Source organism: Pseudopipra pipra, chromosome 3, assembly GCF_036250125.1.
Source record: "Pseudopipra pipra isolate bDixPip1 chromosome 3, bDixPip1.hap1, whole genome shotgun sequence".
NCBI lineage: Eukaryota > Metazoa > Chordata > Aves > Passeriformes > Pipridae > Pseudopipra > Pseudopipra pipra.
Window position 1 is genome coordinate 33,514,935 of NC_087551.1, and position 15,358 is coordinate 33,530,292.

The window sequence follows — 15,358 nt, forward strand, 5'->3', positions numbered from 1 at the left end:
CTGTGAGCTACATCTGATGTTTCCCTGGACCTCAGCTTCAGTGCTCTGGTAAATTTTTAATATGAAAACTATATTTCTGCCAATTTCTACAATATAGACTCAGTTGTATTCCAAGAAGGGGAAGGGAAGGGGGAGGGAAAGGGAAAGGGAAAGGGAAGGAATCCCCATGAAAAAAACCCACCTGAACACTTAGCTTCACACCTTGGCGCATCTTACTTTGTGTGTTGTCAGTCTTACACATTCTCAGCCACTTCTTCCACACTCACACCCCAAGGAGGATGGTGGTATCTTTCCATCTCTACCTCTCCATCTAAACTCAGTTGCAATTTTATAGATTAAGTATCTTGGCAGGAAAGTGGTACAATTTAAAGTATGTAAAACTGTGATCTCAGAAAGGGTTATTCAGCAGAGTCATAATCAGTAACTTAAGTTGCAAAATCTCCCTACATTGAAATTGATATCTCATTGAAATCATGTTAAAAAGAAGTCCGGCTACTTTGCAGAGACTGTCAGAATTTGTAAGTGTGTGAAACTGGTGAGTGAGTGAGTGAGTGAGTGAGTGAGTGAGTGAGTGAGTGAGTGAGTGAGTGAGTGAGTGGATGGCTAAGAAGCGATGGCATGCACAGGACTGAGCCGTGCGGAGGTGAGGGGACTTAAGAACACATTTAGAACTGGGATGAAAATGAGCTTTCTTTTTACTGGGTCTTTTGTGTGCTACCCACACATTAGTCTTTGCTTATACTACCTTACATGTTAAATGTTTCTCGAATGAAGAGGAGGGAGTGGAAAACAGCTATGGAACAGACGAGTTGTATTCTTTGATATTGGTAAATATCACAAACTCTCCTTCAATTGGCAAAGTCTTACCATTTACAATTGAGAAAAACTTTCCTGTTGATACTAGGATGTTAAAATGGAGATCTAGATTTCGAAATGTAAGCCCTGTACCCACACATTTCCAAAGTCTACATGACATAAGAGGGTTTTTTAGATTTGGGATATATGAAAGGGTATATAGAAGAGTGAGGAACAAGCCTGGGAAGATGCATGTTATTTCTGATTTTGGCCCTGCGAGATTTATCAGGGAAAAGGTAAAACTTTCTGTATTCATGTTCCCTAGTGTGGCTTATTGTGGATTTGAGACTTCAAAATCTTTTCTGTAAATCCGTCTCTTATGAAATAAGCTGTAGTTGCCAGAGTCTTGTGTGTTGGTAGCATTTTTGATATTAAGATTCAAATCGAGTTGATAAAACATGCTGCTCTCCCTTTTGCAACAGATAAGGTATGCCCCTTACAGTTTTACCTTACCTGAATACATACAGAATTTCTGGAACACCAGAAGGGAAAATGTTAAGTCACTTTGATCTGGACCCCTCTGCATGAGGGCCATGTAGGCATTTGGTATCCTTCTCTGTCAGCTACAGTTTCTTGAAAGTCTGAGTTTCAATTACAACATTTTTAACAAAAGGACATTATACTGACTTATTACTGAGTTTCTTTGGTTGTGTTTGTGCTTATTAAAGGAGTGTTAATTGTGGATGGTTGACCTGTATGCCTCTACACTACGTTCAGTAACTTTTCTTCCATCTGTGAATAAGATGTTTTTTATGCCAACCCAAGTACTGTGTCTGCCTTAATGGGGTAATGATCATTGTGTTTATCTACATGAATGTATCTGGGGCTTTTTTTTTATGTTACCCAGGAGTAGCATTAGCTCAGCAGTTACATCATTCCTTGCAGCTCTTCACTGGTATGATTTTTTCATTTTCTCTGTGAAGGCACCGTAAACAGTATTTTAACCCTGATATTCAAAGTCTGTAAGACAGGCAGTGGTAGTGAGGAGAGGCAGTATCACTTGCTCTACCAAAATGCATGTGCGTTTTACCCATTTCATAGGGTATTTGCACGTTATTTTGTGATAAATTTTTTAGTATTCCCCCCTGCCACCACGAGATGGGGCAGGTGACCAGGGAGTGGCAGGGTTGAGGCCGGCATTCGGCAAAGAATAAGGAACAGATGGAAGCGTTTCTACCTCCTGCCTCGTTTTTTCTGATCATTTTCTTCACTGTGAGAGTGGTGAGGCACTGGAGCAGGTTGCCCAGAGAAGCTGTGGCTGCCACATTCCTGGAGTTGTTCAAGGCCAGGTCGGATGGGGCTTTGAGCAACCCGATCTAGTGGAAGGTATCCCTGCCCTAGACAGGGGGTTGGAATTAGATGATCTTTAGGGTGCCTTACAACCCAAACCAATCTATGTTTAACGTTAGACTTTGCATCACTGAAAATAAAGTTTGCTTTGTGTTTTAAACTCTTTGAAGAATTTTTAAAGTGTCTAAAGATTATCTTCTGGAAACAAAAGACACTTTTTTGTTTTCTTTGCTTTAGGGTGTTGGGTTTTTTTGAAAATTAAATGCCAAAAATTAAATAATTCTTTTATATCAATTGGCTGGCTAGCCTAGTTCAAAAGTATAAAATTTAAAAAAAGAAAAAGACAAATATGTGAAAGACATTTTTAATTTTTCCTTGAAAAAGTAATGCATATTTAAAGTTAGTAGGTTAGCTTACTACTAATGTTGAAAATTTTGTTGGGATATCCCTCCCCAGAGATTTTAGCTGTAAGTAGAAATTTTTCTTTGAACTAGTTTAAACTAAGGCCCTCTTTCTTGTCACGCACAGACAGGGAAATACTGCAAGATGCTGGATTAGCTTGTTCGCTTTTCATTGTTTTCTTTTGTAGCAGCAATCCGTTTAGCTATGGTATGCTGAGTTTATCTGATTAGCACTTAATGAGTGAAGGGAATAGGGGCAATGTTGCCTGAGTTACTTAAACCTAATGAAGTTTTCAGTACCTTCCCCCTCTTTCTAAATACCTGAACTTTCCTGACCCCCACCCCTTGCTTTTTCCCTCAATTGCAGCTCATTCCCATACAAAATGTGCTTCTACTGCGGCTCTATCAGCAGTAGAGCTGCCATTAGCTGGATTTTGTCCAGTGCACATTGGTCACAACATACATCCTGCTCAACAGTGTTTGACAGTCTGTCTGAAGCTCTTACAAATTCAGCTGCTGTTGTTATGCTGACTCCGTTCCTTACCTGGGAACACTTGCTGACCAAAAAATGCAATGACCTTTAGCATGAGTGTTTCTAACTTAAAACCATTAGGTATAACTGTAAGCAATAAAATAATTTCTTTAATTGATGTTTTAATGAGGATTCACTGGAGCTTGAATAATTACATTATATAAAGAAATTCAAGAAAGCTGATGTTTAGTAATGCTTAAAACCTGTGTGTGCCATACAGATTGTGGTTCTGTTACCATAATTAACTCAATAAGCTTCTTGCATAACTCATATTTTCCTCTGGTCTTTGGCTTTCCCTCTTCTAAGATTATTTTTTCCTTTGATTTGGTATTGCATTGTAAAATATTTAGTAAAAAAGCAAAATTCTGAAAAAATAGAAAAATAATGTACATGAGTTTTGACTGTTTAACTATTTCTTTGATGGTTCTGTTAGTTTTATACAGAAATACAAAGTTGTCTTAATACCAATGAAAATAGATCCAAGGAAAGTACAATTGATGTCTGTGCAAGAGATTCCTTGTGCATAGAGGTTCTGTAATTGTTAAAGTAATAGGAAGAAAGCAATAGAAATTTAGACGGAGTGTCAATAAAACAGTAGTGTTGCTTAGGAGATCTGAATCTTTATAGATGGGGACCTCTGAAAATATTTTCGGTTATACCTACTTAACAATACAAATATTATATAGAAATTATCTCACATTTCTTTTATCAGTCTCCCAAATTTACGATAATCATAGTAATAATAATAGAAATAATAATGACCTAGTGATAGCAGTAGTGATCCTCTTAGAGCAGAACATGTGTGTATGTTTTTAGGTAATTTTGAAGATATTAGAAGAATGCCAGAAGTGCAGGAATGCACCAAGGTGCTTGAAAAGGGTAGAAGACAGCTGTGAACATTTTGTGTGTGCAGCTTCCTACTGAGCACACCCCCAGTATTTGCCTTCCCAGGTGAGGTTCTGCAGCTGATGGTGTTCATGTTCCCAGTGCAGTACAGTGCAGAGCACAATGTGTCAAACTGCTGACAGTGGTAGAGCCAGTCTGGAAGTGTCATACTCTGAACTATATGGTAGAAATATGAGAGGAGAAATCTCTGGTTTTTCACTTCACTGACAGCCCAGATAGTGTCATTTAAACTTCTTGTTTCCGTTATTATTTTGTTTTGATCTGTGTTTTCGTCTGCTCCTGAATATGTATAGCTTATGCCAAACTTCCATCCAGTATCGAGATGGAAAACAACCCCAGGTGTTAATCTGTGAATTAGGTATTGAAATATTTTGTAATTTAATTCAAAGGTTTATTTAAATCACAAAAAGTATGTGTGTGTGTTTTTCTTTTCCCCTCTCAGGTTTGCAATTATGTGTGGCTATATGTCTCAGTTTGAAAGTGTACAAAACAAAATCAGGAATGGTTATCTCTTTAAGGTATGTTTTTGTAGGATTTGGGGTTGTTTTTTTTTTTTTTTAAAGCTATTCCTTCAAGTTATTTCCTTATATAGTGTCAAAGACAGACTTTTCCAACACAGTAATTCAGCCTCACAGGTCTATTTTGGTGCTGAAGTTAAAGCAAAAAAGTTATTTTTATATATGCAAATAGATTATATGCTTACACAATATAAGAACTGAGCTAGGATTCTGGGAACAGCATTAAGATTTCTGGTTTATTTTGTAATCAAAGGGGGGAGGAAAAGGGAATAAAAATTCTGTTTAGAAAATCAAAACATATGAAATAGTAAGTGATCAACTAACACAGTTCTGCAATCATCCTTCATGTCACCCTTAAGTAATATATTTTTTAACACTGTCCTTTCAAAGGTAATTGTGTTTTTTAGATTTAGTTACTTGTGTTACATGTGCTACTCTCCCCGTCCTTGTCCTCAGCATTGCTTAGACACTTTCCATCCATCCCTTGCCTTCCAAGCTGGTGTCCCCCCTTTCTGGGTGTCAGTGAGAGGCAGCAATGTTCCAGTTCCTGGGGAATGCCTGGTCTGGGTTCCTGTCACATCATGTCCGTGTTAGGACTTGGAGTGTGGCAGAGCTTTCCTGTGAGAGAGCAAAAATTACATCTGAGCTGTGCCAAGTGAACTGAGCCCCAAGCACAGGGACAAGCTGGGAACGAAGGGATAATGACAAATAACATAAGTACTGCAGCTGAGTTTTAAGAGTTCCTGGTATGAGCAGTAGCCTTTTCAGGGAGATTTTCCTCCTCACTAGTAAATACTGAAATCTGTTGAATTGTGTGGAAATGTTAAGGATTTGGGAAAATAGTAGTATGAAAACGTAGCTCCTATCTCAATAGTTTGTGGACAAAATGATAGCGTAACAGTCTCTTAGATCTGTATAACTCAAATATTTTTGTGACTGGCTGAATTGGAAAGATATCTGGGGGATGAAAAAGAAAGATTCAAGTGAAATTTATTTTGAGAGGCAAATGGTAGGGGTGAAATGACATCCTTATTTTTTCTTCAAACTTAGGTTGAGCAATAAGAGCTTTCTTTAGTAAATTAAAGAGGGAAATAAAGAGACTCATGACCTGTAATAAAAATTATTTTGGAAGAAGGACCTCATTAGATACTTCCTAGGTTTTATAGTTTCACTATGAACAGAACCATTTTATTTTTTGAATTTCACATTATAGTAACAGTGGGTTGTGTCAAGTACCATTTCATTGGAGCAGTCACGTTCTAAGGTGGAAGAGACTATGCTTCAGTGATGTGTGCTGACATACAAGATCTATCAAAGAGAATAATTGGTTCCTCACTTATTTGGTCTGTGATTTTTCTAATACTAACTGTAAATGAAGTTAATTTAATTGAAGTTGTTGCTTTTCTTAAGACAAAAGTTCTTGAGTTATTTGAACTTTAGAGTTGCTTAGTCATGTTCTAAATATGGCATACCTTGTTGCATTGTGTGCAACTTTACTAAATAATTTCGTTTGTGGTTTCCCTCCATGAGGAAGGGGTTTGCTAGTTAATATATTTTTAGGTTGTTAGAAAAGAATTGCAGCAGAAGAGAATTACTGAATTTGTTTCTGACTTGCAGCAAACTACTTAGAAAGTAAACACAATTGTCAAACAAACATCTAAAGGGATACTAATTTTCTTTCCAATAGGAGCATCTAGACAAGGCGATTGAACTTAAGCCTCAAGATCCCTTTTTATATTACCTCAATGGAAGATGGTGTTATTCAGTAAGTTGTGTTTTATTTATCTAATATATGAACTGAGTATACTGAAAAATGATGATGCATTTGTGATTAAATATTGGGACTTAAGACAAAGTAAGTGTTTATTTAAGTAGGTGTTTTGAGCTAAATGAAGCAGACATTTACATTTCCCGAATCAACTACCAGAAGTGTGCTGCTATCAGCACTTATCCTGTACTATAGATAGGTAAGCTGTGCTTGTATGTCCCTTGTTGTTGCATTCAAGTTTTTTACCTGAATGCATGAATGAAAAGTAACTGATGTTTGGAAGGGAGGAAGGGCAGTCTCTTGATTTCAGTTCTTTGTTCTGCTACAAACCTTTGGGGTAACCTTGGGCTGCTAACATAGCCTTTTAGTTACTGTATTCTCCATCCATAACTTAAGTGCAAGGCACTTAGATGCTGTAGGATTAGGTCTGTGGCAGCAAGGCTACCATACTGGCTTGGTAAATTCCAAGAGAATGTCACAAGAAAGAGTCAGGCATAAAAATCCATAATTCACCAAAGAGTTTTGCAAGAGATGTAATTTGTGTCATGCCAGTACAACAGGTGATTTTAAAGATTACTTTAGTTATATTTTTATTTATATATTATAAAGATTATATTATATTATAATGGATTACATGATGATAAGTATTCATATAAGAAAAAATAAAATAATTGGTTTACAAGTTTAGCTGTTAATCAGTTTTTTAGAAAAATTATGCTTGTGCTTTACTATGAGAGTTGTCTTATTCTTAGCCCACATCTTTGAGAGATCAGTTGGCTATCATTACTGCTTCATTTCTGGTGCTGTGAGGAATCCTTGGTCAGAAGAAATTGTTCTTCCATAATCCATGCTGTAAAAGATGACTGTAAGACTTTTCAGAATAATAACTGCTAAGCACAGTGAATGCCAGTCCTGCCTTTTTTTTGTGGATACTTCCAATGCTAGTCAATACAAAGTGCCTGCAAACTGTAAAGAAGGAGTTGTTGTGATACGTTGCAGACTTTGTCTTTATCTGCAACAGGACTTAATGCAAAGTAATCTTTCAGCAGTTTTTTTCAGATTATATATTTAACTTTAAAAGAGCTTTCAGCAACTATATTTCTTCTCCTTTGATTTGAGTAAGGAATGACACCAACTTTTTCAAAGAACTTGGCATTTTTCTTTTTGTATTCTTGAATATCAGCATTACCTATGCAAAAATAAGTTGGTGAAGATGGTACTATAGTATGCTTGCTGTCTTGCCTCTCAGGAGCATCTGTCTTACCAGTGATTGTTTAGTGCTTTTGTACTATGCTGTGTCCAACATCTGAACTGCAGCTTCCATTTATGTCAAACGCTCCCAGATGTTTTTCATGGGTTATTTCTCATGCGAACTGCTGCTTTTTGGAGACATATAATTTCAGTATACTTCACTTTGTTCTCACTGGACTTTTTGTTACTCCTGTTCCATTGTCATGATAATCACTACTTCCTGGCTGAGTAATAGGTGTGGTTTGTTGTACTGTATCATTACAAATTCATGTTCCACACTTGCAACATCTATGCAGGGCTTCCTTACTAAACATTAAAACTATATATTAGCATTTGCTTTAGGTAATGACCTGACCTGCATTTCATTAAGTGAAATAATCTACCTAAACAGATGTAGCCACTGAAATATTTAAGGACTGATTTCAGATTTCGCTTTTTCTTCTTTTTTAAAATTCTTGTTTTCTGTGACTGCCATTACAAAATAGCAACCTGAAACACACAGAAGAGATTTTTGTAGTACAAATAAATGCAAGTATAGGACTGAATAACATTTTGTTTTGGTTTCTGGGGCCGTCAGCTCTTAAAATCTTACTGTCTTTGCACACTTGCAGTGGCAGAATGAGGTCATTTGAAAACATTAGTTTTGAGGCACTACTATAGAAGCTGAATCTTAATCATGGCCCAGTGAGGTTAGTGATATTCTCATTAGTTTTACCAGACTATATGAGTAGGTTTCTGAGCTGATCCACTAATAGAGGTTTGGGCCATGTGTATGTTATAGGTAGTCGTAGGAGCTTGTGGAAAATGTGCCAAATTCCTTGGTCCTATTCTGCAGACTGTGGTGTTTCATGCTGTGGTAATTATCCCAAAAAAAGACTGTTGGCTGTGGCATTGGTTCCAAATACTTTGTCAGGGTATAGATTATGATAGAGCGCTTGAAAAATTGATTCATCGCTCCTCTATACAGGTACCTGTAGCTGGAGTGATAAATGTTCCTCTTAGACCCTCTGTTTTTAATGTTCAGTCGCACTGTGCTTGAGGCTGGGAAGGTTGTGTTGTCTGATGTGAGAGAATTAAAGAAGAAAAAGGGATGACTGAGGCAAGAAGGTTAGTTTTTACATTTAGCCTACCTGACTTTAGGGTCAGGTTAGGATTGGCCCAATATTTGTTCTTTCTCAAGTATTGCTTCCAAGGGTATTTTTGTCTAATTTTCATCACATACTGTTTTACTGAAGCAGTGTAGTTAAAAAAGATAACTAGTGTTTGATACTTTATAGGCTTTGGTAACACTTCTGTGAAATGTATTTAAGTCTTCCTAATACAGTCAGATATTTCCCATTCACTCCTTATTTCATGTTAGAGGATCTTATTACTATCATCTAGCACTTTTTTTTGGGATGACAAACTCAAAAAATTAGGAATTACATAAGGGATTGTAAAAGGGGATGCTTCAGGTGTAACTCGGGGTTACAGTTCATTTTCACAAATGAAAATCGGTTGAAAAGACTTTTAGGTAAAATGTATAGTGGAGGGAAATGGAGATTTTTTGAAGGCTGAAATCTATATCCGGAGACTACACACTGTACAGGTAAAAACTATTTGATTTGTGGAATTTTGCCAGAATTTAGCTCTGACTGCCATTTCTCACCTTCCTCAGTGTAACACAGTACTTTGCAAAGAGCAGTGATTCAGCACTGCGAAGTTTCTTACTCGTCAGTTATTCTTGCTAGGCCAGAAGTGAAGCTGTTGTAGCAGTGTTGTAGCACCTTCCAGCAGGAAAGAAGAGCTATATTTTCACTGCCCTCACAGCAGCTGGGGTTTGTCTGTGATGCAGAGCCAGTGACAGTTGTGCGCCACCTTGTCTAAAAATCAATTTTTGCTGTTTCTTATTTCTCTAACCATTATAAAGTCAGTAGAGCTATACAAAAGAGAAAGATCATAGAATCATCTCAGCAGTGTTAGAAAATTACATCTGGTATCACAATCAGATAGGCAGGATTTTCACCAGTCATGTCATAGATGTCATGATGGGTAAAATTTTGCCTGTGAGACCTGCTGTGTATACAGAAGTAAATGGATCTGTGGTACATGGTGCATATAGGAATTAGTTTTACTTCCATAGAGTTTTGGGCACAATTATCTGATAAATCTTTATAATTTTGGTGGGGTATGTTTCTACTGTTTTAATGTTTCAAATAGCTTATAAAACAGAGTACTATCTAGCTAAGACTTATGTCTATTTGCCATTACAGGACAGGCACAAAACAGTTAGCATATACTTGTGAAACTGGATCAGAGTCTCTGGTAAACGCTAGTAGGGTGTTAAAAATGAGATCTCTCGGGATTTTCTTTTTGCAGGTTACATGCCATGTGTTGGATTTGTCTCTGGTGTATCCCAGTATCTGTTCGGGTTACATCAGAGAACAATAGATCCAGTTCCTTTGTATGCTCTGTAAGTCTGCTTCCCTTACTGGAAAGTGAAAAGCCCAGTTCAAGTTGGATAAATACCTAAATGCCTGTGCAGACTGTCCTGGTTTTTCAGCTGGCAAGAAAGAGAATATTTGTTTTGGAAGCCAGTATTTTAAAACTGGTGTCCTGTTACTTAATCTCTTCCAGAAGTCAAAACATTGCGAAATTATTTAATACAATTTTAAATTAATATATTGTAATGAAAAAGAAAAAGAAACTCTCTGGGATATTTAATTAGGTGTCATTAATATTTTACTGAAGCTGGATCAATGGAGTGATTTTCCTTTATGGAAGGTAATTGTGTAATATGTCTTCAGTGAGCTATTAGCAAGGAAGCATTGGAGGAGGATATCCTATAGGGCTGAAAGTCAGTCCTGGATGACTTTTTAATCCAAGTGGATTAGTTTCCTCAGTACAAACATCCTGAATTTGAAAAGAACTGTTACTGGACAGGGTTTGCATCTCATAAAAAACAAATAGAAGACAAAACCCCAGCCAGTGTTTCACTGTATATATGTACTTCTCAAATCATAAATATATATAATTTTTGATGATCTTAGGCTAAGGAAGAGAAAGGGATGTTAGGAAATCCATTTTCCCAATATTTAGGGGAGAACCGTGTTTCTGCGTTGGTCTTCAGAGGAACAAGAGGCCTGATAGGAGAGAGCTAAATATGACCTTCATGTTCAGCTGCAGTTTAACTCTGTGGGTACCTTTCTTCCATCTCTAGTACTGATGGAGATTTAGGTAGAATAAGTGGATGACATCTTGTTCTTTGGCAGATCTATAGGAGAGGTTGGTTGAGACAAGCATCTCTGTTTGCTTTGGGATACTGAAGAGTGGCCTCCTCTCCTTGGCAGAGGCCAGGCTATCATTATGGCCCACTCCTCTCCAGTCCTAAGGAAGTTCAGGAGTTGGCTGATGGTCCCTCAGTCCTTTTTTCTCACTCTTGATTGAGTGGGACTAACTCTTTGTATGGCAGCTGGGTAGCAATGAGTGACCCAATACATTAAAACCTGATATTCTGTGGAAACACAGTGTTCCTGTGAATTTTCAGGCTGCTGGCAGGACTGACATCAGGGTTTAGGAGACCAAAAAACCAAAACTCACTCAACATTTGGAAATCATCTGTAGGGCAAAGGCAGTCTTCATTCTTTAATTTTTTTTGTTGTTGTAGCTATTACTTGCTGCAGTAGCTGTTTTTCTTATTACTTTCTGCTGTCCTTTACCACTTTTGGAACATGCATTAAAGTGAAATCACGGTTCCACTGTAGTTGATGACAGTTACACTCTCTTTATACTTGCTTTTGTATGGACCTCCAGATATACTTTGCACTATTGGAGTAACCTTTACTGTAGAAGTCAAATTTGTGCTACACTAGAGCATGCCAACCAGGGTTTGTGTTCCCTGTGCTTGCTCACACACAGAGAATGCTTAATAAAGTTAGTTGGTGTAGTAGGAATTGTTTCCATTTCACTGAAGGTGGCGTAAGATTTACTCTAATAAAGTTATTTCAAATTAAAGACTGTGCTTATGTGCACTGAGGGGAAGGGTATAATTTCCCGTTCATCATTATTGCTCTGGGCCACAGTTCTGTGTATTGCATAAAACAGGTTCTTTTCCGTTTTTCCCACCTCAGTATAGCAGGGTGCAGACAGATTCAGGTGGGGTACAGTTAAGCTGTTCTGATGGGATTCACCTCACCTGTCTTCAGTAACCCACAAAATATAATTGTCTGCGCTCCTTTTGCAGTTGAAGGAAAAAAAGAAGAGAAAAAGAGGAGCGTTCATCCTAAGCTAATGTAGGAGAATAGGAATTGCCTAATGGAATTGCCTCTCTCTGTATTGACCATGCAAGGAAGCTGAACAATTTGCATAAACTAGCCACTTCATTTATGGATGGCTAGAGTTAGCTGCGATGAATACATCAAGCCACTGGCATATCAGTCTCACTGCTCAAAACATTAGAGAACTCTCAGACTATCTCTGAAATAGTCGCAAAGTGTAATGGTGGAGAGAGTGCACAGAAAGAAAGAAAACTCACTGTTGTCACGGAATCATAGAACCATGAAGGTTGGAAAAGACCTCTAAGAACCAAACACTGCCATTAAACTGTGCCCCAAAAGCCACATCCACACATCTTTGGACACATCCAGGGATAGCCATTATGCCACTTCCCTGAGCAGCCTGTTCCAATCCCTGACTTCCTTTCAGTGAAGGATTTTTCCTAATACCCAATCTAAACCTGCCCTGGTGCAACTTGAGGCCCTTTGCTCTGATCCCATCACTTGTTACCTGGGAGAAGAGAGTGACCTCTACCTCCCTACAACCTCTTTTCAGTGCAAGTGGTTTTCTGTGAAATGTGCTTACATGCATTTCACTTTTAACATTGTTTTATCTTGGTGAGATTTATAAAATAAAAATGGCCAAATGCATGTATGTTTGGGCTTTTTAAAAGTTTGAATAGAGCAAAGCAGCACCCATGCCAGACAAAATAAAGACTAAAACCTCAGTAAATCAGTTCTGATTAAATCTCACAAGAAAATAAAACAACTGCCAGGAAGAACTTGTGTTTTCAATAGTTAATTATAACTCCACATGGAAAAACTGCAATTTTGTTTCCTCACTGTTGCATAACAGCAGACATGAGTATGGTAATTGTATCTGTGTATCTCCGGGGTGTTGTGTGGTCTTGCAGAGAACAGTGTAAGCATATCCATTCCCTTTATTTTTTTTCTTCTCTCTTCCTCACTCTGTAAGCTACCTCTATGTTGATGTGATGGACCTAGAAATATAGAAAGCCTCTTTCTTTTCCAAAAGAAGAAAGAACACTGCATCGGGAGATTAGCATGAAGAAAACAGCACTTTTGCAAAAATGCTTTTAATGACTCTTGCAGAATATGTCCTAGAAACTATATAACAGCGAGGGAAATGAAATGTGGAAAGAAATTATATACATAGCTACAATTTGAAGTTTTAAGGCAGTATGCTGAAGTTTGTAACTCAGTGTGAAAGCACTGCAGAGGTAAATACCTTGTTGCTTCAGTGAGTAAGAACTCTAGGATTGCTGGAGAGCTTTTGTAAAAAATACTTTATTTCCTTAGAAGAAGCTTGAAGTTGGGACATGTGAGAGAGAATGAAAGCAAAAGCTTTATTTTCTTAATATTGTTTCTCCAAGCAGTGTTGCTCTTATGCAGCTAGAGACATTGGGACCAGATTAGAAAACATGGTCCTATGAATTCTCCTGTTGCATGCTGACCTGTATTTCTTGCAATGGTATTTTTAGGGCAGTTTGCAACAAGAAATACATAGAGCTTGGTGTCTATTCAAAAGAGAAGCATTCTGAGTGATGGCTGTGGATAATTCTGTGTGGGTGGATTCTTATATTTTAGAATTATTAACTGACATCTACTGGATAATTGCTGGATTTAGGTGGAGAAGGTAGGGGGAGCAGCAACAGCCCTGCAGATATTGGGAAGCCAGGGAATGAGGCAGGAATAATCTAAAACTATCCAAAACCATTTTAATTTTTACAGCAGTAGGACCAACTTGACTTCAAGGCTGAACTCTGTTATTTGAGTTGCAGCTCTTTCTGAGAAGAGATGTCCATATGTGACTCGTATTTCATCTCCAGGTCTCTGATGAAAGGCTCTCTTTCTTTTCCTGTGTATATCTCTTCTCTGTGTTGCCTCTGCATAGATCAGGCTAGAAAATACAGAACCTTGGTTTTTTCCCATTTTTCAACTCAGTTGTACTCTGTGACAGGAGCCATCAGTGCAGTGGTTCAAATACTTATGGAAAGGAAAAGAGTCCTGATTTTTCTTTACAGATGTGGTAGAGGTGTCCAAAGGAAAATGGCTTCACTTCTCCATTTAAACAGGCTCTGCTCTTACATTGCATTTCCTAGCAACTCCACCCTTTGTTACAGATGTGAGATGTGTTTTGCCACATTGGGGTGATGTAGCCAAGTACCTTATGGCAGTAACCAGAGCAGTTTCTGTCAGGTGTATATGTAAGGGAAGAAGTCATGTGCGTTGTGTGGGAATATGACAGTTCCCTAAAGTCCTTTCTCAGCCGTCCATCTGGCTGAAATGAGAAGAGGTCTTAGGCAAGCGTTATTTGTCAGATTTGAAGAGGAAAAAATGAAGCCTATTTTTTTAACAGTGGCTGTCACCAGCTTCTGTGTAATAAATGAACTCGTTATACCAGCACCAAAAGCACTTACATTTTTACTGTAGCAACAGCTTTTCATAATGTTGAAAAGTTGTCAAGTACATAGACTGTCATGCTAAGCTTTCTCTTGAAAAGCTTAACAAGTTTCAAGCACTATTTCTAGCCTTCAGTTTTAAAAACAGGCAAGGTCTTATGAAACCTAAAATGTAGTTTAAGCTTTTTATATGGGAATAATCTTGTATCAAGGATCTTGGTATTTTGTCGTACGTGCACATTTTCCTGTTAACAGAATCCAAAATCCAAAAGACTGCTTTTAGCTGGCAAGTTGGCAGTATAAAGCATTCCTTTACAGGTTCTTTTGCAAAATACATCATGTAAGTAGTACAGTACACAAGACAGTATTTACTGTAAAACTGAGAGGAAGCCCTGAAGACATCTGACTTTTTAATTTAATTTTTTTATTACAGGTAGCTCAGTTGTCTTGGATTGAAAAGAAGGTAGCTACTGCTCTCTTTGGGACTCCACCAACTTCAACAGTAGAAGAAGCACTGCAGAATTTCCTTAAGGTACGTCCTAGTCAGTGGTTTTCCTATGTGGCTGTTTACCAGCTGCTGTATGTGACTCTTATCAAGAAGTCTGTCGAACAGACCGTGTTCAGTAGCTATAAATCCAGGGCTCTTCTAAACACCACTAAGCTCTCTAATAAAATATTTTTTCTTTTCTGTTTTAAAATTAGTTTGGAGATGACTGGCTAGCACCTTTCTTTTCTTTCTTTTGTTTTGAGGATTCTTTAATTACTTGACATGATTAATAGTTACTGAATATAATGTGAGATGGATATAGATTAGTTATATATGCCATTGAAACAAATTAATCATAGTGGTAATTGATGATTTGCCCATTTCTGTAGGAGGGTTAACATGGACAAGGAAAACTTAAACATTGTGATGCTTTTCTTTTTCTGATCTGAAGCTTTTTTTTTATTGAATTTCAGTAGAAGCATTTCTTATTTGTGGAGATGAAATTACCTTTGTAGTGAATTAGAAAAGAAGGCTGTGTCATACAGGTCCATGTTCCTAGGCATTCTACTTGAACACACAGTTATGAGAAAACACCACATGAATAAAATAAATCTATCTTTCAATGTCTTCTATGGGAATCAGTTCTACTTCTGGAGCTGAAAAGTGTACAAGTT

The 15,358-nt window shown here is 37.6% G+C and overlaps 1 protein-coding gene across 4 annotated transcripts in view; it reads left to right on the top strand.

Moving 5' to 3' along the window:
- The window catches only part of RMDN2 (regulator of microtubule dynamics 2), a 48,459-nt gene that overhangs the window by 17,370 nt on the left and 15,731 nt on the right, over positions 1-15,358 (top strand). For all 4 annotated transcript variants that reach the window (XM_064648565.1, XM_064648564.1, XM_064648567.1 and 1 more), the window contains exons 6-8: positions 4,427-4,502; positions 6,190-6,267; positions 14,631-14,729. In XM_064648565.1, the coding sequence (XP_064504635.1) occupies positions 4,427-4,502; positions 6,190-6,267; positions 14,631-14,729 (253 nt within the window). The remainder of the gene's footprint in view (positions 1-4,426; positions 4,503-6,189; positions 6,268-14,630; positions 14,730-15,358) is intronic.